The 23,334-nt window shown below is 53.7% G+C and overlaps 7 protein-coding genes across 7 annotated transcripts; 4 read left to right on the top strand and 3 right to left on the bottom strand.

Annotated features, from left to right (window-relative positions):
- Position 1: 1 nt before the first annotated feature.
- On the top strand, positions 2-1,852 carry BO72DRAFT_382219 (uncharacterized protein; the record flags this gene model as incomplete). Its single annotated transcript, XM_040941464.1, has 2 exons — positions 2-627; positions 682-1,852. The coding sequence occupies 2 exons, from the start codon at positions 2-4 to the stop codon at positions 1,850-1,852; spliced, it is 1,797 nt and encodes a 598-aa protein (XP_040799519.1).
- A 392-nt stretch (positions 1,853-2,244) lies between these two features.
- Positions 2,245-4,065, bottom strand: BO72DRAFT_497969 (uncharacterized protein; the record flags this gene model as incomplete). Its single annotated transcript, XM_040948735.1, has 4 exons — positions 2,245-3,099; positions 3,229-3,379; positions 3,456-3,789; positions 3,843-4,065. The coding sequence occupies 4 exons, from the start codon at positions 4,063-4,065 to the stop codon at positions 2,245-2,247; spliced, it is 1,563 nt and encodes a 520-aa protein (XP_040799518.1).
- An 874-nt stretch (positions 4,066-4,939) lies between these two features.
- Positions 4,940-6,002, top strand: BO72DRAFT_449689 (putative endoribonuclease L-PSP). The gene is made up of 3 exons (XM_040945078.1): positions 4,940-5,231; positions 5,465-5,623; positions 5,684-6,002. The coding sequence occupies exons 1-3, from the start codon at positions 5,067-5,069 to the stop codon at positions 5,789-5,791; spliced, it is 432 nt and encodes a 143-aa protein (XP_040799517.1). The 5' UTR covers positions 4,940-5,066; the 3' UTR covers positions 5,792-6,002.
- Positions 6,003-7,740: 1,738 nt separating this feature from the next.
- Positions 7,741-8,087, top strand: BO72DRAFT_166281 (uncharacterized protein). Its single transcript, XM_040939348.1, has one exon. It carries the CDS (start codon positions 7,827-7,829, stop codon positions 8,016-8,018), a length of 192 nt encoding a protein of 63 aa, XP_040799516.1. The 5' UTR covers positions 7,741-7,826; the 3' UTR covers positions 8,019-8,087.
- Positions 8,088-16,776: 8,689 nt separating this feature from the next.
- BO72DRAFT_432841 (putative triacylglycerol lipase (LipA)) lies at positions 16,777-19,418 on the top strand (the record flags this gene model as incomplete). Its single annotated transcript, XM_040943180.1, has 9 exons — positions 16,777-17,435; positions 17,569-17,683; positions 17,772-17,890; positions 17,943-18,010; positions 18,069-18,159; positions 18,211-18,464; positions 18,518-18,804; positions 18,886-19,021; positions 19,096-19,418. 9 exons carry the CDS (start codon positions 16,777-16,779, stop codon positions 19,239-19,241), a joined length of 1,875 nt encoding a protein of 624 aa, XP_040799515.1. The 3' UTR covers positions 19,242-19,418.
- A 78-nt stretch (positions 19,419-19,496) lies between these two features.
- Positions 19,497-20,591, bottom strand: BO72DRAFT_449686 (FKBP-type peptidyl-prolyl cis-trans isomerase). Its single transcript, XM_040945077.1, has 4 exons — positions 20,390-20,591; positions 19,974-20,105; positions 19,790-19,852; positions 19,497-19,692 (listed from the first exon to the last, which is right to left on the bottom strand). The coding sequence occupies exons 1-4, from the start codon at positions 20,515-20,517 to the stop codon at positions 19,665-19,667; spliced, it is 351 nt and encodes a 116-aa protein (XP_040799514.1). The 5' UTR covers positions 20,518-20,591; the 3' UTR covers positions 19,497-19,664.
- Positions 20,592-21,111: 520 nt separating this feature from the next.
- Positions 21,112-22,855, bottom strand: BO72DRAFT_432835 (histidinol-phosphatase). Its single transcript, XM_040943179.1, has 4 exons — positions 22,686-22,855; positions 22,429-22,587; positions 21,816-22,370; positions 21,112-21,708 (listed from the first exon to the last, which is right to left on the bottom strand). Exons 2-4 carry the CDS (start codon positions 22,585-22,587, stop codon positions 21,457-21,459), a joined length of 966 nt encoding a protein of 321 aa, XP_040799513.1. The 5' UTR covers positions 22,686-22,855; the 3' UTR covers positions 21,112-21,456.
- Between the last annotated feature and the right edge of the window lie 479 nt (positions 22,856-23,334).

Here is a 23,334-nt window from a genome sequence, read left to right as displayed (position 1 = left end):
GATGGATCACATAAAGCAGGCAATTGAAAATGACCCTTACGGAGCTATCTTTGGAAGGAGACTTGAGCCATTGAAGTCTTTTGAGAGATTCGATAAGACTTTTACATCCTTATGTCGTACGCTGTTTGGGCTCGGTGACAAATCCTTGGACAAGGCTCATGCGGATATAGCCCATGGGACGCCGCGTACCATGACGACCACGGCAAGGTCTAAAAAGACCTCGGACACGCTCAAGAAACCTCAGCCAACCGAGTCAGGTAAGCCAAGAGGCCCAGTCGCGATTCACACAAAGAAGAATGTCACGAGATACGAGTTCGACCCTATTAGCGGTCGTATGATTCCTAAGAAAGCCAAGAATCCGGATGTTGCTGAGAAAGGTGAAGGTGGGAGAAGCCCAGTTCTTTCGGCTGCGGACACTACCTCCGCCTTGGAGACTACCGGCTATATGTCTCCTCTAATCCGAGATCCAGTGGAGTCTGGCTCTCAGGATGCTTATATTCAGGAAAAATGTAATGGTGACTTGGCGACAGACGTTGCACCAATGACGGTCGTGAAAAATCAATCGCAGAAGACCCCACCTCGCGCCGATTCGGAAACGGCTCAGACTGAGTCTACAGATTATCTCAAGTTCTCCGAGCGCTCTTCAGATTCACCGGAAGCGACTGGTAGCCCTACGGAAAGAGCAGCACGAGAGTCAGCCCAACAGGAGAACCTGTCCGAATTTCCAGATAGCGACTCGGTCAAGCCATTCTTAAGACATGATGCGCACCAAGGAGCCATACAATCGCAATCACTTTCTGAAGATCACATACCTACCCTGGAAATGGACGGTCCGGTCACCAATGATAAGCCCACTTCTTCGAATTTCGCCAAACTGAACGAGATTGGAGAGGACTTGGCAAGATCACAGAACACATGTCGGAAACAGGAAGAAGAAGAGCTAGAGTCCTTGAGTGCAAGCGATATCCGTGCCTCATATCTGAGGAAGGAGCCAGATCTCGATGCTCGCGCATCACAAGACTCGAATGAGTCGAATGAAATGTTGAACTCCCAAACCAACACTACTGGCCAAGTTGATACAAGCATTGACCCGGGCAATGAATGTTTTCAAGAGGCAACTGACCAAGGCCTTTCATCCACAACAGAGGACTTGGTAGTCTCGGACAAGTTTCAAGATGTGGCCTCAGAGACAGCAATTGCCTCGGATCAACTCGCCTTGAATGAAGTACAGGGAGCTGTGCCGTCTTCGAACTCACCCATAACTGTTCCGCACAACCTCTTTGGTCAGGTAAACGCCGAGACTTATCGCGTGCTCGCATTTGATCCCATCGCTATTAGTATAACCGAAGCAGAAACAAGCTCATCTTTCCATCCGCCAGATGAAATCTCTCACCCCGCCGAGATACTCAACCGCCTGAACAATCCTGCAAAGTTCTTACCGTACTTTGAGAAGTTGAATGACAATGGGTATGAGATTGTCTCTGGTGGTGGGGATGTTCTCGTCTTCAGAAAGACGCGAAATTCGTTTGAGCAGATCGAAGGAGCCAATGCCGACCCTAAGAAGGGCACAACGCTGTCTTCATCAACATTTAATGACCAGCAGCAGCACGAACAAAACCCTGACATTGTACTTCAAGGATCACAAAGCACCACATCCGGGACCGGGGAAAAGGCCTCGCAAGGAAGTAAGTCTGCGAAATTCCTCCGCAGAATGCTTCTTGGTGGCGTGGCTACTGCTGGAACTTGCTACGCGCTAGGCGTTGTCACTGAGTATTTCCGCACTGGTGGAGAAGACGGGCGTGGAATCGATGCCTTTACAGCATTCGAGTCCGAACGCCGCCGTCGTGAATGACTTCCTAGTTGAATGTCTACTTGATTCTGGAACCAATTGGGCGCCACATTTGGTATTAAGATTGGACGTATCTCCTCTCAATGTAAATTACAGATTGCCTCCTGCGTCAAGCCAGCCACCAATTCTTCCTAGTTACTCCAACATCACGACATGTAATGGAATTCTCGAACGGACACAAGCAAAACCCCGATGGCGCACCTGCTCAAAAGACACATGGCCAGTTCTTCCCAAGTCTTGTCAGAGCACCGTGCCAATTAACAAACCATGCAAATAATCAATGCACATCATGAGCACGGTAATCGTGCAATGCTGTTGTCGACGAAAGATCCAATCACAACCATGCTCATCTGTTTGAGCTGATCTGCACCAAGTTGGCTGCAATGCTGCCGCTCTCACTCAATGCCTGCATCCTGTTCGTCACTCACCTCTCCGTGCTCATCATCCTCACTTCCATACATATCCAAATCAGCATCCTGCTCGACTCCAAGCTCCGTCTCATAATCGTCGAGGTTTTCATAATCAGGATTCTGGTCCGAGGAATCAAGACTAACCCCAACTCCATCTTCATCCTCCTCTTCATCCTCAAGGCCCCAATTGTACCTCCAGAACCAAGCGTACTCGTCCTCATCGTAATCGTTACTGCGATCCTGCCTCTTAGGCCACCGCCAAAACATCCTCTGCACCGAGCCAACCCGAGCCGTGCCACTCATCAGATACCGACAGAGCCCCGAGACCAGACGCACAGCCCCACGGAACCCCTCCCAGGTCCAGAGGTCATACTCCTGACTCACCAGGACCTGGAACACCCTGCAATCCTGGTTCAGCGCCTGCTCGATGGTCCCCTCGGTGTCGGCGCCGCGATCCAAACGGAACCATTTGATCTGCTCCAAGACCTTGCGGATCTGCCTTGTCTCGAGGCGAGTGCGCAGCGCCCTGCGATCGCCGTCCGCGTCACCGAGAAGACTCAGGGCGAGATTCTGGGCGAAGTGGGAGGGCAGGGAGGTGTACGTTTCCCCGTGGACGAAACCTTCGTGCGTGTGGGAGCGGATCTGGGAGGTCTTGAACCCCGGAGCGACCAGGCGGAGCAGGTGAAGGTGCGACCCGTGCAGGTGGAGGAGATACGCATCTTGGTCCGCAAGGCTGAAGATGTTGTTGGTTAGGTCCCGCATCTGATAGCAGAACTGTCCGACGAGGATCTCGACGGACTTCTGGAAGTGCGCGGGGACGGTGATGTGGGGGTTGTCGGTCTGCAGATGTAGGGTTAGTGTGTGGACGTTGATTTGAGGGAGCTTTGGGAGGCGGGGGGTAAAGGTGGGGTGAATCCAAAGTAGGTCGACATCCGACTGAAGAATGAGGGAACAAAACGCTATGCTTACCACTGTGATGGGAACCACATTACGGCTGAAGACGCGCTCGTTCGGATGATCCACCGTCAGGAAAGCGTGGGTTTCAGGCCCAGTATAGGTTGCCCTCCTTCTGCTGATGCTGTTCATGAAATACGCGATCCGCTTCCGGCGGTACCGAGGGCTGTATTCCTGTCAGTCACATGTCTGTTCTCTTTCTTTTCGCTTATGACAAACCAAAAGACCGGAGTGATACATACGTCAGAGACAGCTTGGACTTCCCATCGGGGGTCCTGTGAGCGATCGAGGCACCCTTCAGGATATCCTGCAGGAAGGACACGATGGCACGCTGCTGCAGCCTCACGATCCGGGTGAAACGCCGCGCCTCGGTCTCGTCCAGGGGCCGATTGTCGGTAGGCAGCCCTGTGGCCTCATACCCACCGGCAAGCAGACCCTCTCGGAGGCAAGGATTCTCAATCAAGCTCGCGAAGGTCATGCGGAATCGCGGGTCCCATTGACTCCATTTCGCGAAGTCGATGACCCCCTTCTGAGTTCGGAAGGCATGCATGATCCATGGAGAGATTTTATAATCATCTGATTCGTCATTCAGCAATTATCGATCAGGCAACAGAGACTGGGGGACTTACTTGAAGCCTCTGCAAGTTCAAGGTAGCGCCGGGGAACGAAATCCTCCTCAGCATGGTTCAGCTCCGTGCGGAAGTAAGTCCTATGTATCTCGACCACAAAGTGATCTGGCAGATTCACCGCAGGCATGAGATGTGGGACTGAAGTGGTGGTGAGTGGCTGCGCCATGTTTCTCACGGCTGTATTGGACAGGGGATGAGCGGGAGGCTTTTCGTTGTCTGCCATGGTTTGTGAGGGTGAGAGAGTGTGAGAAGAGGGTAAGGAGGAGAAGAGGAATAGGGAGAGAAAGTTAAAGAGGAGAAAGACGGGGAGGAAGAGAGAGAAACACGCTCTCCTGGCCAGGTGAAGGAAATTTCTGAGAGACATGGCAATCGCCGCGGCGATGAGGTTACGTTGTCGTCTGGGTACACGCTTTGCTGGTGCGTGTTCTGTGGTGTTTTGCTGGGTGCACCGGCGAACCACAAGATGTCAGGCGGAGACAAGGCTTTGCTCTGTTGGTCCTTTGCTGGTCAGATGGTCTCAAGTTCTAAGGGCTCTTTGTGTGGTTCATACCTGGCTGTTGGATTTTATCTTCGTTATGAGTCTGAAGCAGTGTAGAGCTGTGGGATCCATCAACCGACATACAGATATTCGAGTAAAACAGATGTTTTAAATCCCATGATATCTAATCTTCAGACATACATTCTGCCTAGGGCACTGGTCATTGCTAATTGGGAGTACAAGGATAGCTAATGATGTTTATGCTGCAGCCGAAGCTTCTTGTTGAACCTGGATAAAAACAGACAAATATATAGCGCTTCCAACCACCACCACTACTGCAACCCAAATGGTGTAGATAACCAGCGACCACCTGCACTTCTGTTTCCAACACATCCACCTATACATAAATACAAGAAGAAGCATCCAGCCTCAAAATAACCCCACCCGCCTCCAACAATCATCGACACTCCGATGCCCCCTCTAAAGACATGATAAGCTAAGCCAGCTCCCCCACTCACTAGATCCCTTATCTTATCGCTTATCACCGCCTCCTCATCCCCCAAGCCAAGCCACTACAGAGGTACAGTACATATAACCTCCCCTCTCCGCACCGCACTCACCTACACCTACAGCCAGTGCATTAAACCAAAGCATCCTAACAATAACCCCTCACTCCCTCACCCTCACTCTCACCCTAATTACCCCCTCTACCACCCCAATCATCACCACACCAAGTATAATAAAAAATGTGGCACCCCACCCGCCGCGCAATCCACACCCGCGCCGCCCCCGCGCCACCACCCTTCCTCTCCCAAGCCATCGTCGCCAACAACACCGTCCACTGCTCCGGCCAAATCGGCGTCGACCCCGCCACTGGGGAGCTCGTGAAGGGGTCGGTCCAAGCGCGAGCTGTACGTGTTTACCGTCACACCTGTCCTGAGCCTGAGCCTACAGTGCTTCCCCGACCCAATCCCCTACCTAACTTATAATCCATATCCCCGGATACTGCGATACGGGTGGCATCCCCAAAGCCCAAGCCCAAGCCCAAGCCCAAGCCCAAGCCCAAGCTCAACCACACCCATCCCAAACAGATCCATGCTAACCACACAACCCACCCACCCCAAACATGCTGATCAACGAACAGGAACAAATCCTCCGCAACCTCCGCGCCGTCCTCGAAGCCGCGGGCTCCAGCCTCGACGACGTGGTCAAGGTGAATATCTTCCTCACGGATATGGGGGATTTCGGGGCGGTGAATGAAGTTTATATTGGGGTTTTCGGGGGGGAGGGCCGGGTTGTGCCTGTGAGCTTTTGTTCCTTTGTTATCTAGGAGGGCTGGGCTGATGGCTAATCAAATGTCTAGGCGCGTACGTGCGTGGCGGTGAAGTCGTTGCCGATGGGGACGGATGTGGAGATTGAGTGTTCGGCGGTGGTGAGGGACCTTTCTACCACCAGGGGGGCGAAGTTGTGATATTTTAACCTTAACCTGCAGTCTTGGACTGTATCTCGTTTGCTGGGTGTGGTGGCTTATATACTGATGTACGGGTAGAAGAGGGAGTAGCGGTGATGGGCTGTGCTGTACATTTTATAATTCAAGTAAAAGTAAAAGTGATCTTTGATTGGGGTACGGTATTTCGAATTTGAGGATAGTCCAGTGGCTGCGGTGGCAAGATGGGTTGTCTGGAAAATCGGATCGAGAAAATCAAGATTCTTACACCATCCGTCAAAGTTGAATTGCTCCGCGGTGAACTAGTCTTAGTAGCGTATGTCTGGGTGTACCTGAAGACCATGATTGAGGCAGCGCGTGTCAAACCTTCATTCTGGAGAGTTGGCGGAGCTTGCGATCTCGCTGGGTTCGCTCTGCTACCTGTGTGTAGTCAGGTTGACTCTGTCGAGTAGGTAGGGTGCTGTCTCTGGATTGCTGCGTAATAACAGGTATTACAATCGTAGTAGTTTGGTCGCAGACCAAGGACTAGATCTTGATTGATTTCTTTGGGTGTCGCATTGTCATCGACCTTCTGGCAAGGCTTTGATGCCGGAGCATAAGGGTCTAATCTATCCCGGGGCCTGGCCGGGATGGGCCGTGAGAACCAGTCTGCATGATGCCCCTACCTTGTTGCCATTTGTCTCGCTGAATGTGGACTTTTGATAGTATCTCCGTGAGGTGCGACTTGTTTTCTGGGCAGTGCTGGGTGATGAGCGTATGCGCAGTTCATGATGTCCACGAACCTGTGGCCATCGTAGCCACCATTCTTCCTGTGTCTGGTCCTATCTCTGCTCTTGCTGACCCCGACCGACTGCTGTGAGCCGACAGAGGAGGATCAAGAGTGGCGAGGTTCTCATTTTATATCCTGCCTTTTGAGAGCGCTTGGGCCAAGCCTCATTGGGGATGCTTTATGCTGTTCCATTCCGAGCACGTGACGATAATGGATACGCCGCAGGCGAGGGATCAAAGGACTCTTGGTGAGAACAGAAATAGAGAAACCATGTTTCCCTCACTGATTGAAAGAGACAAAGAGACCGCAGAGTTCTGTTGGGCGGGTAGCATGTACCTATACTTCCATGTCGTGGAGGTGTGATCTTGTTGCCCCATAGTCTACGGAGTAGATAAAGAATATACTCACTCCAGGTTCAGAGGAGATCTAAGGTGTAGATTGATAACCAGTTAGGGTAAGTAGATAAATGGTAGGCATACAAAGTACTCCGTAGACATGCGTATTTTTAATACCATCACCCGTGCTGCCGGGAAATCGACTAGGACGGAAAAGGGCACTGCACGCGCCAGAAGGAGGGGAGTTTCTTAGCCAATGTGGGCGACGCATTGGGGGGAGGAGGTGGAGCAGCACGGCGGGTGGATTTCATTTGTTCAGGAACAGGAATAGTTCCGTCTCATCTTTCCTTGGGCCGCGCTGAATGGCATTTTGTCCCGTCCATGGTTGGCTTCCCACAGGGTCGCATCTGCAGATTTGAGGGAGACGACCACCTAAAGTTAGCTGCTGTGCTGTACTGTACTGCAGTCGGTATCTGTATCTTTAGCCAGGGTGAGCGAGAAGCTGAACGGAGCTCATCAACCGAGTTGGTAAGTTCGTCCGTCGACTCCGTCGTGAGTCGAAGGCCTTCCTTGTTCCCCAGGAGTCAGGCGTGACACATAAAAATAGCAACGGTAGTTGGACAAAGGTGGTGCTACAATAGCTCCCCTGACTAGTCAGTTACTAGTCATCTAGTCAGTCATCGGTCCATGGTCCTCGACCGGGTTGCACAGCGATCCGAGTTCCTGAGAGCAGTTACATAGTGTTCATATACCTTATCCGAGCTTGGACGCGCCGATGATCTGCAACTGGGGGAAGGATAGAGACTTTTCGGGCCCCCCCTTTATTATCCGTCTGCCATGCTTCACGGAAGCGACGAACCTTCTCGGATCCCTGACTGTCAGCGAGGAAAATCATGGATCCCTATTGGTATCGTATTGTCAGTCAATAGCAATCCCAGTCCGCTGGAATGCTGCGATGCAGAGAAACCGTAGGGATGGAAATGACGGTTGTTTCAGCACTGATGATGGCCCCAGAGGGCGTCCTCTCACTGGACCATCGCACGATCCAAACATTCCTGCCATGTTAGGGCGGAAAAATGTGGATGACGATTCATGCGCACGGGAACGCGACAGAAAAATTGACTCTGGTGTTCTGTTCTGCTCTTGATGGGACTCAGGGACGAAACGTCGAGCTGAGCTTCAGTGGCATCGCTTAAGTGTTCCGGGTACACGTGGGAGCAGCAGCACATGAATCGTGTGGATTGGCCGGAAAAGAGAGGCAGTGAGAAGATCTGGAGCCTGACGGGCAAGGCCCCTAATCATTTTCGGGCCAAGGAATCCCCCCCCCCCGGGTCTATTGAAATGAACAATAAGTTAGTGTCGCTCGTTAGTTAGTCTAGTGGATGGAAGAATGATCTTCCCATATTCTAAGTATTCAGTAGCCTGCCCTTTAGTCTATCTAGTACTGGACATATTTAAGATAGCTACCAATATGCATGCCATGTTATAGAGGAAACGCAGCTCGATCTCGGACTCCGTGCCAAATCTCTACTAGACTCGAATGAACAGACTCAGGTCTTGACTCAACGGGGTAGTTCTACCAAAGATGAGGAGAGATGGTGAGACAGCCGTCCGATTCTTTGGTGACTATCCGCTAAGCCAGATCCAGTTAGATTCCAGGCACTGCCTACGATCTCAAAGACGGGCGACTTGAAGCCAAAGCAACTCGTCTCTGTGTACGGAGTAGCTTCATCCAAAATTCTGTCCTTCGCGTCTGCTGATAGGGGACTGTGGGAAGAACTGCTCTGCTGCCGGAGACGAACCATAAAACCCAGCCCAACCAGTGCTTCAAATATGTAAGTGGCCGGAAGACCCTTCCTGGGGGCAAAAACTCATGAAACAACTGTAGACGGGACAGTCAGTAATTGAGTGGAGTGAGTGGCTGCAGTGTTTCCCAGACTCCTTATCTGCACGCACCGGGGCAATCCCCACCGCCACGGTCAGGAACCAACCTACCCACTTTTTACCTTCCCAGAAAAGTAGAGCCACCCACGCCGTCAGTCTAGGCCTTGTGATGGTCCGAACCTTGACGGAAACATGCCCTTTGCAGACAAGGTTGGCGTGCAAAGAGGCGGGAATTACGATGTGCACTGTACCACCGTCGATCGGCACTTGCTCCTGCGCTTTTCACCGGCCACTGTTCTGTATCACCTTACAGAATGAAGCCCCCAAGCCTCTCCCCCCCCCGCGGCCATGCTGTGCCTTCCTTGACCTGTATCAACAGACCGTATTATTACCCGGTCCGATCGCAAATCCATTCAGAAGATCAATGGCTCCAGCCCAGCCGTTCAGTAATCTGTCTTTAATCATCAGATTCTGGGCTGGCTCTGGGCTGGCATCGTTTGCATGGGTACGGAGTACTTTGGACGAGTGGCAGTCGGCTGGAATCTGTGTTCAGTAGGGCTTGCGTGATTTCTTCCCTTTGCTGCACCCTCATGTTGCTGGTCACTCTGGGGTGGTACAGGACAACGCCGACCAGAACAATCGCTTGCATATGAAGAGCATCCTCCCTCATCTGTCTAGGTCACTGTCGTCGAGATGATAGACTGTGATCAGTCGTCCGGGATTCGGTCAATTGCAACGCCCTCAGTACGGGCTTGTCGCCCTTGTCCCATGTCAAGGTTGATCTGGCAGACCCTACTTTGGCGATCCAAACTCAGTTCTGGAGAAGCGTATCCGAAAGTCGAGAGCTCATCACCTTCGTGTGCTTTTCGGCCGAGGATTACCGGCTATCTTGACGGTCGATGCACGTCCCAGTGGCACACGAAGCCAAAGGGCCGTCTGCAGCAGCCACGGAGCAGTGTAGAGTACTACATACAGGAGGGCGGAAAGCACCAATTAGTCCGAGTGCTATAGTCAGTTCACTAGTGGCCCTGCTGGGTGTCAGCTGGATATGATTGCAGTAAATTACTGCATCTGCTGCAGATGGGCGTTCCCCATGTCATGACACCTTGAGGTAGATTTAGACATGGGGTCGGACCGTGGATAGCACTTCATTGATGCATCATGGCCATGGCTATACTGGAGTCGCTGAGTAGGGTCGAGAACATCTGATGCGTAACGCGACCGGTGGGAAACGGTGAACAACGGTGAACAGGCTGACAGACAGGCACGATGTGGAGGAAAGAGGCTAGAATACGCGGAAATCGTCGTCATTCACCTGAATGACTGGAGCCAGCCCGGTAATAATCGCCGGGTGGAGAATCTGGGAGAGTGGGAGAGTGGGAGAGTGTCCCACTTTTTGTGCCGAGTGCGTGGGCATAAGACTAGGCGGATTAAGCAACACTGGGCTTATTTCCACAGCCTACTGTTTTTTTTCTTCTTGCCCTTTCTTTCATCTCGGGTCCCCCCTTTTACAGCCGTACCTATTCCTACTCATACCATCACTACTCTGGTAAGTCTAAAGACTAGAGGATGACACGGACGGGCCCCAACAAGACTAAACCGCCTCCTCCAAATTAATCTCCCCTTCTCTTTCTCCTCTTTTTCCTTTCACTCATTTACTTCCATTCCTAGTATCGATTAGTTAGTTGTTCGTCTTTTTTGGATTTGATTTTCTTTACCAAACCCCCCGTCATTCTTTACTTTCTATTTACCCTCTCTCTCTCTCTCTCTCTCACTCTCTCACTCTCACTCTCACTTACACTCTCTCAGTTCTGTTCTGCTTTTTTCCTCCTTCTATTCTTCATGCTTGGCTATTGTCGATGCCTGCGTTGACGTAGTCACTCACCATCTCGGTACGTTCTCTCCTGCCGCCGTCTACGCAGGAAGGCAGGAGGGTTGGGGGCTGCTTTTGACAATTCATCGCCCGTCTTACCCTCCTCAGTCTCTAACTCACTCTGATTCGGACTCTCCTCCCTGCTCCTCCTTGCATCTTCCCACCCCCTCCTCCTCCCCTAACCCCCCTCCTCTTCTTCCCATCTTCTCCCACGGTCGCGCGCGCCGCTTCAGGTACCACCAAACAGACCAATCCACCGCCGCCCAATCGAACCAAAACAACTCCACCATCCAGTCCCATACAATCAATCAACCACCGCCTGCCACCACCTCCCACCACCTCCCACCTATCCCTTCAACGATCGCTTTTCTTACTTGTCTATTCTAATCTAGATTTCTCTTGTCGCTCGCTCCTTGTCGCATCCACATTCGTTATCGTCTTGTCTGTCGCGAGACTCTTAAGGGGATTTTGTTGGTTGTTCGTTTCGTACGACCACGCCCCCTGCCGCTCCTTGAGACCGCTTTTGTTTATCACGAACTGCCACTATTTTCGCACACACAACCAGTCCCGGCTCGTTGCTATCGTGAAAGTACATCGGAGAATTTGCCGTGTTCCTGCTGATCGAGCCGTTCCTGCACCTGAACAGTCTTGGCAGGAGTTGCGACTGCGTCCCAGCCATCTGCAGATACCCAATAGCGACATAACCAACGCCCGTTAATTGCCGAAAGCCGCCTGGTCTTGACGATTGGAAAGTGGAGGAGTGAACTGCAGGAAGGTCAAAAAGGATAGTCCGCACAGTTCAAGTATCGTTTGTCGCCGCCAGCCACCGAATCAATGTATCTGCGATATCAACGATTGACACTCGATATCAACGCTTGAATACTCTTCTAACCGGATTGGAGGCCGCATTGTCCATCGGGTCCTCGCTCTGTCCGTTCCTCCGCATCGGTACGGTCCTCGAGACCCTTAAATCGCTCTTTTTTTACGCTTGTTATCCACCCACGCTCCTTTCAATTTCAACATGGTTTCTCCGACAAGATCCCTGCTGCTCGCGCTTCTGACGCTGAGTGGTCTGGATATCACCGCAGCTGAGAGCGCAGCCGAGGCGCAAGACTTGCGGGCTCGGCACTACTTTGAGGGTCGCGCAGTGAGCTCGTCTGCGATCGCGTCCCCGGCTACCGCCTCTGCCACATCAACAGTCGAGACCAGCATCGCTAGCTCGACGACAGATGCGGCAAATTCCGACACCGTATCAGTCGAAGGCTCCCCCGTGGTGGTGGTTGTGCCAGTAACCCTCTCAGTGGACGCGTATGGCGTTACCCACACCATCGTTGGCACGCAACCATATATCCCTGGGGCTTCCACGAGCTATAGTGCGACAGCAAAGACTGCAGAGAAGGCGTCGCCCCCGCCAGTTGTTCCTGCATCAGCTACTACCACTGCTAGCGTTAGCGCAACAAGCTCGACTACCGCAAGCGAGACCACTACGTCCCAATCCGCGGTGCGAGCCGACACAACCAGCCCTGTTGCACCGGCTACATCGGAGTCTGCCGCGAAGGTCGACCCCACCACGTCTGAGAAGTCTTCGACTTCGGAATCCGCCGTGAAGGTAGACGCCACCACGTCCGAGAAAACATCTACTTCGGAATCCGCTGTGAAGGTAGCTACAACCACGCCCGTCAAGTCATCTACATCCGACTCCGCCGTCAAAGTGGACACCACGACTTCCGACAAGCCATCTTCTACGTCCGAGTCTGCTGCAAAGGTAAATACCTCGTCTTCAGCCGTTGCTGCTGCGACTACTACCACCGGCGATTCTCTTGGCGGCTCACTTGAGAGCTTTGTATCGAGCTTGCTCGCGGGCTCCACGACTGCTCCCACCAGCGTTGGTAACGGCGCTGCCACGGCTAGCTCTGCTGCGGTGGTCCCGGAGTCCAGCACCTCTATTCCTGCTGGAAGCTCTGCTGGGATCATTGGCGTTCTTTCGAGCCAGACCTCTTCCACCGAGAGCTCTGGCACCGAGAGTTCTACGGCGTCTCCCTCAGCTTCCCAAACCTCAGCTACCTCAGCTGTTCAGACTCCTGCATCCCAGAGTTCTGCCACTTCTACCCCCGCGGCAAGCTCTGCGGGGATAATCGGCGTTATTTCGAGCCAGAGCTCTACCACTGAGAGCTCTACTACTGAGAGTTCTACGGTGTCTCCCTCTGCTACCCAAAGCTCGGTTGTCAGTACTGTTTCTCAGAATTCCGCCACCTCGACTCCTGCCGCAAGCTCTGCCGGTGTTGTTGGCCTTATCTCGAGCCAAACTTCCACCGAGACGTCTACTGGAAGCTCAACTGTTTCTCCTTCTACTACCGAGAGCTCGTCTGTCCAGTCTTCCGCTGCCCAGAGCTCCGTCACGTCTACTCCCGTGGCAAGCTCTGCTGGTGTAATTGGCCTCATCTCAAGCCAGAGCTCTTCTACCGAGAGCTCTGCCACTGAGAGCTCGACTGCGTCCCCTTCTGCTGCTCAGAGCTCAGCTTCCCAGACTTCTACCAAGCCGGCCGCTAGCTCCGGAGTGATTGGCACTGTTTCGAGCCAGAGTTCTTCAGCCGAGAGCTCTGTCATTGGAAGCTCAGCTGTTGCGCCCTCTACTACCCAGAGCTCTGTTGAGACCACTGCCACTCAAGCCTCCTCTGTGGCATCCAACTCTGCTTCTCAACCCGCTTCCAGCCAAGCTTCTACTGCCACCAGCAATGCTGCTCAGACTACTGAGGCGGCCTCTTCTAAGGCCATCATCTCTGCATCCCAGGACGCCGCCTCTACTACTACTCCTGGCGCATCGGGTCTGGTGGGTATCCTGTCAAGCCTGTTGTCAGGCACCACCTCTGCTGAAGTGCCATCGTCAGCTACTGCATCTGGCTCGGCTACTGTACCCGTTTCCACCGCGTCAGGCTCTGTCACTGCCTCTGAATCTGTCGTTGCCCCGACTTCGACCGCTTTGGCGGGCTCGACAACTGTTTCCGGCTCGGTGATTGCTTCCGAATCCGCCATCTCATCTGGTTCCGCGACTGTGTCTGGCTCAGCTCCTGCGGCTGCTTCGACCGTGTCTGGATCTGCCACCGTTTCGGGCTCGATCCCTGCTACGGAATCTGCCTTCGTATCCGCATCGGCTGCCCCCTCTAGCTCGGTTCCTGGCTTGGTCATTCCGTCTGAATCTGCCGCATCTGGTGCCGTCACTACGTCTGCTCCTGCCTCTGACTCGGTCACGGCATCTGCGCCAGTTGTCGTCGCGGGATCGAGCTCGGTGACTGCCACGAGTGCCAGCGCCTCTGTGGAGCCAGCACTCCTCAGTTTGAGCATGAGCTTGCCCACCATTCCTGTCAGTGTTCCTTTGGTCACTCCCACTTCTTTGTTGGGATCGTCCGGGATCCCTATCCCTGCGTTGCTTAGCACCGCATCGGATCTGACATCGGTGGCCTCTGCCGTCCCCACCAGCGGTGCTGTGAGTCTTAGCAGTACCGGCTTGGACCTGACATCCGGCGCTTCCATCGTTCCGACCAGCGGTGCTGTGGGCTTGAGCAGCACGGTTCCAGGGGCTACTTCTGATGCCTCCAGCGCTGCAATTGGCCTGGGGCCCACTGCCACCACATCCACGGCTCTCATCGCTCCCTCCAGTGAGACTCAGAGCTTCGCACCTGGCGCCTCGACCCCTGTTATCAGTGGCAGTGTCGCTCCCACCAGTGCTGCTATTGTGCCTACTCTCTCTGACAGCACCTCTGACGCAGCCTCTACCCCCATCTCTGCTTCTGAGACAACATTCGAGTCGGGATCTCCATCGGGAACTGCTTCCGAGTCTGCCTCTTCCGCTGCGTCTGCCACTTCAACTGCTCTGATCGCTACCAAGACCACGGAAGCTTCGGGCTCAGTCTCCGCAGCCCCGACTGTTGTTCCCACCATTGCCCCGACTGTTGCTCCCTCCGTGTACTCTAGCACCAGCACCAGCACCAGTGCGACAATTCCCTTGACTACTGAGCAGCCAACGACCACTAAGGCTGTTGCTGAGACCACCACTGCGCAAGCCCCCACATCCAGCACAGCGAACGCAGATGATTGGATGCCATCCAGCATTCTCATTGTCGGAACCACGACTACTACGACTGAGCCCACGGGCACTGCCACCAAAGCTGCCACCACCACGACAGCTGCTGCGCAGCTTCCTGGCTCAATCTCTCCGGCTGGAGGCATTCCCAACGAACCCAAGAACTCGACCTTGATCCAGATCGGATTCAATGGCAAGCTTCGGTACAGTTTCGTGGCCACGACTCCCTTGTCTTCGTCGCAGATCTTCACGTACGTTCCCCAGGGTCTCGAGTACGCCCTGTCGGCCAACGGCAGCGATGTCGTGATGTACGACATTCAGCCGTATGACAACTCGGCCAGCACTGGGTACATCGCCACTGTTGCTTTGGCTTACATCCCGTCGGGTGACGTGGACACCCTGTCGCAAATGCTTCACAACCCGATCTCCAAACTGTATGAGCAGCCCAATCAGACCGTCAAGACATTGATGTCGATGATCGATCCCTCGATTCCCCTGATTGTTAGCGCCGGGTCGTCGTCCGGTGGCGGCTCATCGGGGAGCAATGGATCCGGCAGCAACAAGGGTAGCGATGATGGAGGGTATAACCAGTCGGATGCCGGTACGAGCAGCACGGGCACCACCAAGGCCAGCGCCGTTGGCATTGGTGTCGGCGCTGTTGCCGGTGCTGCCGCCTATGGTGCTGGTATGTTCTGGGTGGCTCGTCGGTACCGCAAGAAGCGTCAACTGCACCAGCGCAGCCCCTCGGCCGTGGATCAGATGAGCGAGGGCCGCGGATCCGCTGCCCTTGCTGCCGGGGGTCGCATCTCCCGTGGCAGCCAGAACAGCCGTGGCACTGGTCGGACACAAATGATCAGTGCGCCTGTCATGGCTGAAAATTCACTTGGATGGAACTAGACCAGGGTCTCTGGTCGACTTGTTTTTATTGCGAGGTGTGTTCCATGATAGACTGGGGAAACATGACCAAAAGAAAGAAACAAGGAGGAGAAAACGGAGACAGGAAACCGTCGGTCGGGAGGACGGATGAGAGCGACTCTCGAAACCACGCTTGTCATTTATCAACTCTCTCATCTAATCTTTTCTTCTTATTCCCCATATGTTTGTGCTTTGTGTTTTATCATATACCTTTCTTACCCTCCTGGTGGTGATGGCGGCGGCCTGCTTCCATCACCGCCATACTCGCCCGCCCTTTCTCTTCTCTGGCTCCCTTGTGGGGGAGCGTCACTGTTGTCTGTATGGCCGGGGGGTATGGCAGGTATATCGTGACGAATAACGCCATCTATACTTTACTACTACCCCAGCCACCTTTTGTGTCTCATTTTGTTTCCGATTGAGTTGTTCATATGTACAGATGTATATTTCCCGTCCGTATCTACTAGAGTCCGAAACCGGCCGGCTTGTCGGCTTGATTCCCAATATGATGTTCATACTTGACCTTGAAGAGTGCATGCAGTAGCAGACCCAAGACCCAAGACCCAAGACCCACCAGGGAAACAAGGATGAGAGAGAGCCAAGATGAATGCCAAGTCGATTCCCCTCTTTTCTGCAGCAGGAATGACCCCCATGTCGAATGATATCACCCGTCATCATGCCTGCATCACGCGTGGAAAAATGACTCCGCACTTGAGGCGGAGTTGCACCGGACTAGGGTTGGCGATGGTTCCACCTATGAGTGATCTTGTCGGACATGGAGTTTTCATCTCCGATTGCGGTGTGATTCGTGGCAACGATGGAGAGAGATCCAGCATATCCAGCATGGTTTCGGAGGAGACTACCGAATATGTCAAGTTGCTGCAGGTTAAGCTTGACTTAGTTATGTAGTATGTATGTAGTATGGAGTATGTAGTGGGGGTTGATGTAGACTGGGTATGGTGAGTAGAAAGTAGGGACCTCGGTCTCTACCATCGACTTACTCAATGGTTCAATTGTAGCGCCTATAAAATCGCCTGATCTCCTTTGCGGGGACAGCAAGGCAGCCATAGACAGAGACAGAGACAGAGACAGAGAGAGAGAGAGAGAGATAGAAACGAGACAGGGAATCTTCTTTCCTGATCCTTGGGTATGACAATGGCCCGTCTAACCACCACCACCACGACCGGAACCCACTGGCTCCCAGCCCTCACCACTCTTCTTCTCCTTGTCGCAACCTCCTCAACATCTGCCCTCCCCAACAACGCTTCCCCTTCCTCCTCGTCAGTTGCTGCTACCTCTTCCACTGCTGTTGTTGCATCTTCATCCTCCCCACCAACCGTAACCCTCCCCCCCTCTCCCTCCACCCCCGAAGACCCATCCACCATCTTCATCGGCCGCTCCCTCCCCGAATTCTCCCAGGACCTCTTCCTCGGCATCAAGTACGCCGACCAGCCCACGCGCTTCACCCCGGCCACCCTCAAGACCCGCTACCGCGCCAGTGACAGCGACAGCGAGGCGTCCACCTCCCCCGAAGACACCTCGGACGATGACGATGACGATGACGATGACGATGACGATGACGATGACGATGGGCAGACAGTCCACTACAACGCAACCCAATACGGCAACGACTGCCCCGGCTACGGCAGCGACGAGACCACCCTCGTGGACGCCGGGTACACGCGCCTGAGCGAGGACTGCATGAATCTGAATGTGATTCGGCCTGCCGCTGTCTCCGGGACGGAGGAGTTGCTCCCCGTCATGGTGTGGATCTTTGGGGGTGGGTGGATTCAGGGCGCGACGAGTGATCCGAGGTTTGTTTTCCCTTGTTCTTCTCGATAGTCAAGGGGGGAAGGTGTGGGTGTGGGAGAGAGGGCTGACTGACTGGTGATGAAACGTGGGGGGGGGGGGGGTTTGAGGACTGGCGAACTGACGATGAATCTGAAGGTATAACATGAGTTACATCCTGCGTCAAGGCGCACTCAACGACAAACCGGTGATTGGCGTGTCGATCAACTATCGGGTCGCTGCGTTTGGGTTTTTGGATTCGAAGGAGGTTATGGTCCGTTTCACCCTTCCTTTACTTTCTGATTTGGGGATTGGGGGAGGGGGGATGATGATGGGAGTGTTGTGCTGATTCGGAGGTACAGGAATCTGGAAATACGAATCTGGGGCTGCGGGATCAACGCGTGGCCTTGCGGTGGGTGAAAGAGAATATTCGGGCTTTTGGGGGCGATCCGGACAGAATCACGATCTGGGGGGAGTCTGCGTGAGTTTTTGTCCTTCTTGGTGGTAGCTACACAGGCTGATGGCAGGGGCAGAGGGGCTTATAGTGTTGGGGCGCATCTGGTGACGAATGATGGGGATAATGAGGGGCTGTTCAGGGCTGGTGAGTTGATCCTATTCTCCCACCGGTTGGACAGGGCTTATGTGTGCGTGTGCGACAGCGATTATGGAATCGGGCAATGCAGTCGGTCCCCCCTGGAACGGCACGGACTGGTATCAACCCATGTATGACCAGATTGTGAATAAGACAAAGTATGTGCCCTAGATGCAGTGCCTTGCTGCGTTCACTTCCTGACAAAACAGCTGCACCACCGCCTCCGACACCCTGCAGTGTCTCCGCGAGGTCCCCTTCGAGACCTTCTATCCCCTCGCCTACAACGGGCTCGAATGGTTCGGCACCATCGACGGCACCTTCATCAAGGAGAAGCCCCAGATCAGCATCACCGAAGGCCGCTTCGCCAAGGTGCCCATCCTGCACGGGACCAACACGGACGAGGGCACGAGCTTCGGCACCACGGGGACGAACACGGACGAGGAGTGTATCGAGCAGTTGATCGGTGGGTCTCCTATCATCCCTATATCGTAAGGCGTCTAGTCTAACTGCGGCAAGCCTCCAAACGCTGGGTCCTCGACCGCGACCAAGCGACGCATCTGCTCGGCCTCTACCCGAATATCTCGGCCCTGGGCTGCCCCTACGGCTGGGGCAACGTCACCTGGCCGTCCCGCGGGTACGAGTACAAGCGGTACGAGTCGATGGCGGGCGATCTGTGCATGGTCGCGCCGCGGCGGCTGCTGGGCACGCAGATGGCGCGGTACGAGACGGAGGTGTATGCGTACCGGTGGGATGTGGCGGCGTTGAACGAGACGAGCGTGATTGGCGTGCAGCATTTTGCGGAGGTAGCCCAGTCCTTGTTATGCCCAAAGCATCCCCCCCCCCCCCCCCCCAAACACGGACGAAACACTTGCTAAGATGATTAGATCCCCTTCGTCTTCGCCAACCCGAACCAGACCATCACCCCTCTGGGCTCCGATCCCGCGCGTCTGGCCCTGGGCAATCTGGCCGCGAGGATGTGGACGGCGTTTGTGACGGATTTGAATCCGAACGGGCATGGCGGTATGTATCCCCCGCTGTCTTATATGAATGAGTGGTTGAGAAGGGGTTGGCTGATTTTTGGGGGGGAGCCACAGTCGACGGGATCCCCCAGTGGCCGCGCTATACGCCGTCGGACGGGCCGTCCAACTTCGTCTTCCGGTTGCCGCGGACGGAGAGTTATGTCGAGGCGGATACGTATCGGGCGGAGGGGATCGAGTATATCAACTCGATTGCACGGTAGTTTTGTTCGTGGTGCGTAAGTGAGCTGGACTGGGTGGTTGATATGGTATGTGCGTTGTCGATGGATGGTGCGGAAGGAGTGTCATGCTATAATGGGTATACATACGTGGTGTAGTGAGCATGCTATAACGGGGTATTTAAGCGATCTACCCACTGGCATGAAGTATACGAAGATGGGCTTCTGAAGATCAATCTCCAGATCACGTATATCCAACCACTAAGTTTAGTCTACGTTACTCCGCATCTCCAACACCCCTTCCGCTACTCCGATCCCAGTCATACACGATGGCTAGGTAGCTAATGATTACATTGCTTTAGTATTTCATTTCCAGATTCCAGGAGATTCCAGAAAAAGAGGACCCAAAATAAAGAGAAAATTTTCTGTATTTGCATAAAACTTCCCACCCCTCAACGAAAATCCAATTTAGTTGATAGAGAGAAGCTTGACCTTGCTATGTCCCCAAAAAGATTAGCACCGTTCCCTGCTCCCTCAAAAAAACCAACCCTCTCAAAACAAAACCAAGCCCAAGAAGGACGGAGGATACTCACAAAACAAGAGTCGAGTTAGCAGGGATCAACCCGGGGAAGCCACGGGCTCCGTAGCCGTAGTCACTGTCAATCGTTAGTTTTCAACTTGGAACTAGGTCGATGGTCCGTCCGCCATCTCATTACTTCGCTAGAAGGGCAAAGGCAAAGGTGAGGGCAAAGGTAAGGGCAAAGGGCGACGACATACGGCGAAATAGTCAAGACGGCCTCCTCGCCGACGTTCATGGTGGGGACGCCCTCGTCCCAGCCCTTGATGACCTGGCCCACGCCGATCTGGACCTTGAAGGGGCCGCGGCCGGGGTTGAGGGAGCTGTCGAATCTATTTCTAAGTTAGGATTTGGTTTCAGGATGGGGAATCGGATCGGATCGAATCGAATCGGGAATGTTCATTTTTAAAAGTATAGGGGGAAAGCGGGAGAGCGAGGTAGCTAGCTAGCTCTTCTGCTATGCTATTTTTTCCATGTCCCGGGAGGCGGGTTGGGATGGGAGGTAGCAGTTTTCTGCGGCTGAGCCACGGACGGAAGATGTAGGTAGGGAATGAATGCTCAGGGCAGGCAAGATAAAGGTAAAAGGCAAAGGAAACGGCAAAGGGGAAAACGCAACTTGTCGCCCATGTTGTTCTCGGCGCCCTCCTTGTACAGGCATCCGGTGTAGTGGATGGAGACGTAGTCGCCCTTGACGGGCTTCTGGTCGGAGGTACCGGGGGTGAGGATGGTCTTGGTGACGCCCATTTTGGATGGATTATTTGGGGGATTGGTTTTAGAGAGGGTGGTAGTGTAGTGTAGTGTAGTTTGTGGCGGGGTTGAGAGAGGGAGAGTGGAAGGAAAGAAACTTGGGAAAGGAAGAAAAAAAGAAGGTTAGGTTAGTTTAAAGGTTTCCTTCCCAAAGCAAAGCAAAGCCGAAGTGGGGGGGCGGACGGCGGCGGGGGTTAGTTATAGTCTACTCATGCTCTGGAACATCAGATACTGGAGGACGCAACTACTCAACTCAACTAGAGTTTGGGATGGATCATGTTTGCACAGTACGTAACTACCTAGTCAATGTTTGTTGGGTTTGGGGGGTGGAAAACACCGGGTTTAGCGTTTGGATAGATCAATTTCATTATCATTTGTTTTCTCCAATCTTTGATGATGCTGCCCCTCCCTCAATCTAGACCGCGTTTGTTGTGGGTTTCGCTTGGCGCGGGAGTATTTTTTTTTGTCTGTCTGTGTTTGGCGCGGTTGGAGACTCTCGTTCTGCAATCACAGTTGAGGTTTGGTTATTGGTAAACTATGGAGGAATATTATGATTGATATGAATCGTGTCGAACGTGCTTGGGATCTCTTATTGGGTGGAGGGGGAACGGGACAGATCGTCGGGACGCTTCCTCTCTTCTCGAGGCTCTGCTTCTGCCGCCTGTGCCGCATTTGCCATTGCCGTTGCCAGTTGATGTCATTTGTCCCGGAGATTGACAATAGATCCTGGATGTGTTTGCTTGGATGTGTTTGTATGTGATATCTGGGTGATTGGACTAGTCGACCCCAACTGTCTCGAATTGATAGATAGATAGGTTGATTGATTGATATAGTATGTACTCTGCCAGAAAATAAGTACCGTGCAGATAGTCTTCCATGTATCACAAAAAGCAAATCCCCTGCATGCTCCGAGCTCTTCCCATGCAGACCCCAAAATCAGGCTGCAGTAGCGTTGGCCTCCCAAAACGGCAACTTCTTCATCTCTGCCACCGACATGCCCCGGACGCGCGTGTGAGGGAACCGCGGATCAACGACCCCGTCGTCTTGATCGGATAACGCCAGATAATGCACCGTCGTGATGCCCACGGCCTCAAGCCACGGCAGCACGCGGTGGTAGTTCAGCCCTACCTGGTCCAGCCCGTGGCTGTCGTCCGAGAGCACGAAGCGGCCGCCGAGGGCGAGGAATTCCTGTTGCGGTGCATGCATTAGCCCCAAGCATCATACCCCTCCAGCTACAAACACAACCCCCCTCCCCAATTCCAGTCTGATAAGAAAGAAAGAAAGAAAAAACTCACCCGACAAACCTCCCCCATCGGATACGGCTCGCGCATCCCCTTCCGCAACGCCGCCGAATTCACCTCCAGCAGACCCCCGTAGCCCGCCACGAACGCCAGGTTGCGGCGCACCTTCGCCCAGACCCCATCTTCGTGGAGACCCCACCGCCGCAGACTCCCATCGGGCTCGTCGCTCTTCAACCGGATCAGATCGAAGTGCCCGACGACCAGCGGCCGCACCTGCCGCAGCATCGCCAGCTGCTCGTCGAAGTAGGCCGCGAACAGGCGCTCGTCGGAGCCGCCGGCGGCGGCGCGGGCCTGCTCGTACATGGCGCGGTCGTAGTCGATGGGCACGGTGCAGGTGTGGTGGATCGAGCCCATGAAGAAGTCGAAGGGGTGGGCGGCCAGGGACTGCTGGATCAGGGCGAGGGAGCCCGGTTCGCGGATCCAGTCGATTTCGAAGCCGATGAGGATGTTGATTCCTGCCGCGCCGTACTTGGTGCGTAGGCGCGTGGCTTCGGCGTAGTAGGCTTTTTCGTTGGCGAGGTGGCTTTCTTCGGTGTTGCCGGCTTCGATCTTGGAGGGGTTTTTTTTTAGTTGGGGTAGATATGGGGGAGAAGGGGTTGAGGCAGACCTCTTCAGGGTAAAAGTCCTCCTGGTGTCGGGGCATGTGCTCGGTTAGACAGAAGGTGTGGAAGCGTTTCTGGATGGCTAGTTGAATGATCTCCTCCAAGGAGTCTTTGGCGTGGCCGGGGCAGAATTGCCCTGAGTGGCTGTGGTGGGAGAAGGGCATCTTTCGGCATTGATTAGTTTGGAGTTTGTATGTGGTAATGGCATGGTGTTTGGGGGATTATCGGGGATGATAAAGAAGATGATGATGGTGATGCTCACGATGACTGCTTACCCCGCGATGAGGAGGGGTAGTTGTGACTTCTAAGTTGATGTTGTAAAACTGGTCTTTCTAAACATGAAGAAGAATATCCAACTTCATTCGGTATATGCAAGGTGGTTCGACCGTTGCACACCGTACTGTACAAGAGTATGTATAGTCGGGGTGGATTGCGGAGGTCGAGATTCCTACTCTCTTTTTATGGGGCCCGAATCAAGCAATCATCAGCCGGGCCGGGAGCACGCTGCTACTTGCTGTCTACCTCACTCTCACGGGCTTGCCTAGGTAAAAATTCTTATCGCATATGACTAGCTATACAGGGGTTCAATGGCATATACATGTATTTGTTGCTCTCATCATCCATCTCGATGATTATCGCCTCGCCTGAAGCTCCAAGAGCAAGAACCTAACATCGTGCCTTATCATAGACAGCGACAACCCAGCCCTCCCTCATCTTCAATCTCAACCACCCCCTCCTGATACCTTTAACCTAACCCCCAGTCCAGCACAGTCCAGCACAGTCCAGCACGGCATAGCACACCTAACCCACAAGCCACAGCATATCCCCGTCTTGCAATACTCATTAAATTCCTCCTCCACCCCACCATAACAGTACTCCGTGCACCCAAAACACCCAAACGCCATAACCAA

This window comes from Aspergillus fijiensis (genome assembly GCF_003184825.1).
Source record: "Aspergillus fijiensis CBS 313.89 unplaced genomic scaffold BO72scaffold_36, whole genome shotgun sequence".
In the NCBI taxonomy this organism is placed as follows: domain Eukaryota; kingdom Fungi; phylum Ascomycota; class Eurotiomycetes; order Eurotiales; family Aspergillaceae; genus Aspergillus; species Aspergillus fijiensis.
This window is presented reverse-complemented; position numbering and strand designations above follow the sequence as displayed.

Coding starts and splice junctions, on each gene's coding strand:
- BO72DRAFT_449686 (XM_040945077.1), bottom strand. CDS start 20,517: ATGGGCGTCACCAAGACCATCCTCACCCCCGGTACCTCCGACCAGAAG. Junction 19,853..19,973: donor GCCGTCTTGACTATTTCGCC/GTATGTCGTCGC, acceptor AACGATTGACAG/TGACTACGGCTACGGAGCCC. Junction 19,693..19,789: donor GCTAACTCGACTCTTGTTTT/GTGAGTATCCTC, acceptor TTGGGGACATAG/CAAGGTCAAGCTTCTCTCTA.
- BO72DRAFT_449689 (XM_040945078.1), top strand. CDS start 5,067: ATGTGGCACCCCACCCGCCGCGCAATCCACACCCGCGCCGCCCCCGCG. Junction 5,232..5,464: donor GGTCGGTCCAAGCGCGAGCT/GTACGTGTTTAC, acceptor ATCAACGAACAG/GAACAAATCCTCCGCAACCT. Junction 5,624..5,683: donor GGGAGGGCCGGGTTGTGCCT/GTGAGCTTTTGT, acceptor TCAAATGTCTAG/GCGCGTACGTGCGTGGCGGT.
- BO72DRAFT_166281 (XM_040939348.1), top strand. CDS start 7,827: ATGCAGAGAAACCGTAGGGATGGAAATGACGGTTGTTTCAGCACTGAT.
- BO72DRAFT_432835 (XM_040943179.1), bottom strand. CDS start 22,587: ATGCCCTTCTCCCACCACAGCCACTCAGGGCAATTCTGCCCCGGCCAC. Junction 22,371..22,428: donor AGGACTTTTACCCTGAAGAG/GTCTGCCTCAAC, acceptor AACCCCTCCAAG/ATCGAAGCCGGCAACACCGA. Junction 21,709..21,815: donor CGATGGGGGAGGTTTGTCGG/GTGAGTTTTTTC, acceptor GCACCGCAACAG/GAATTCCTCGCCCTCGGCGG.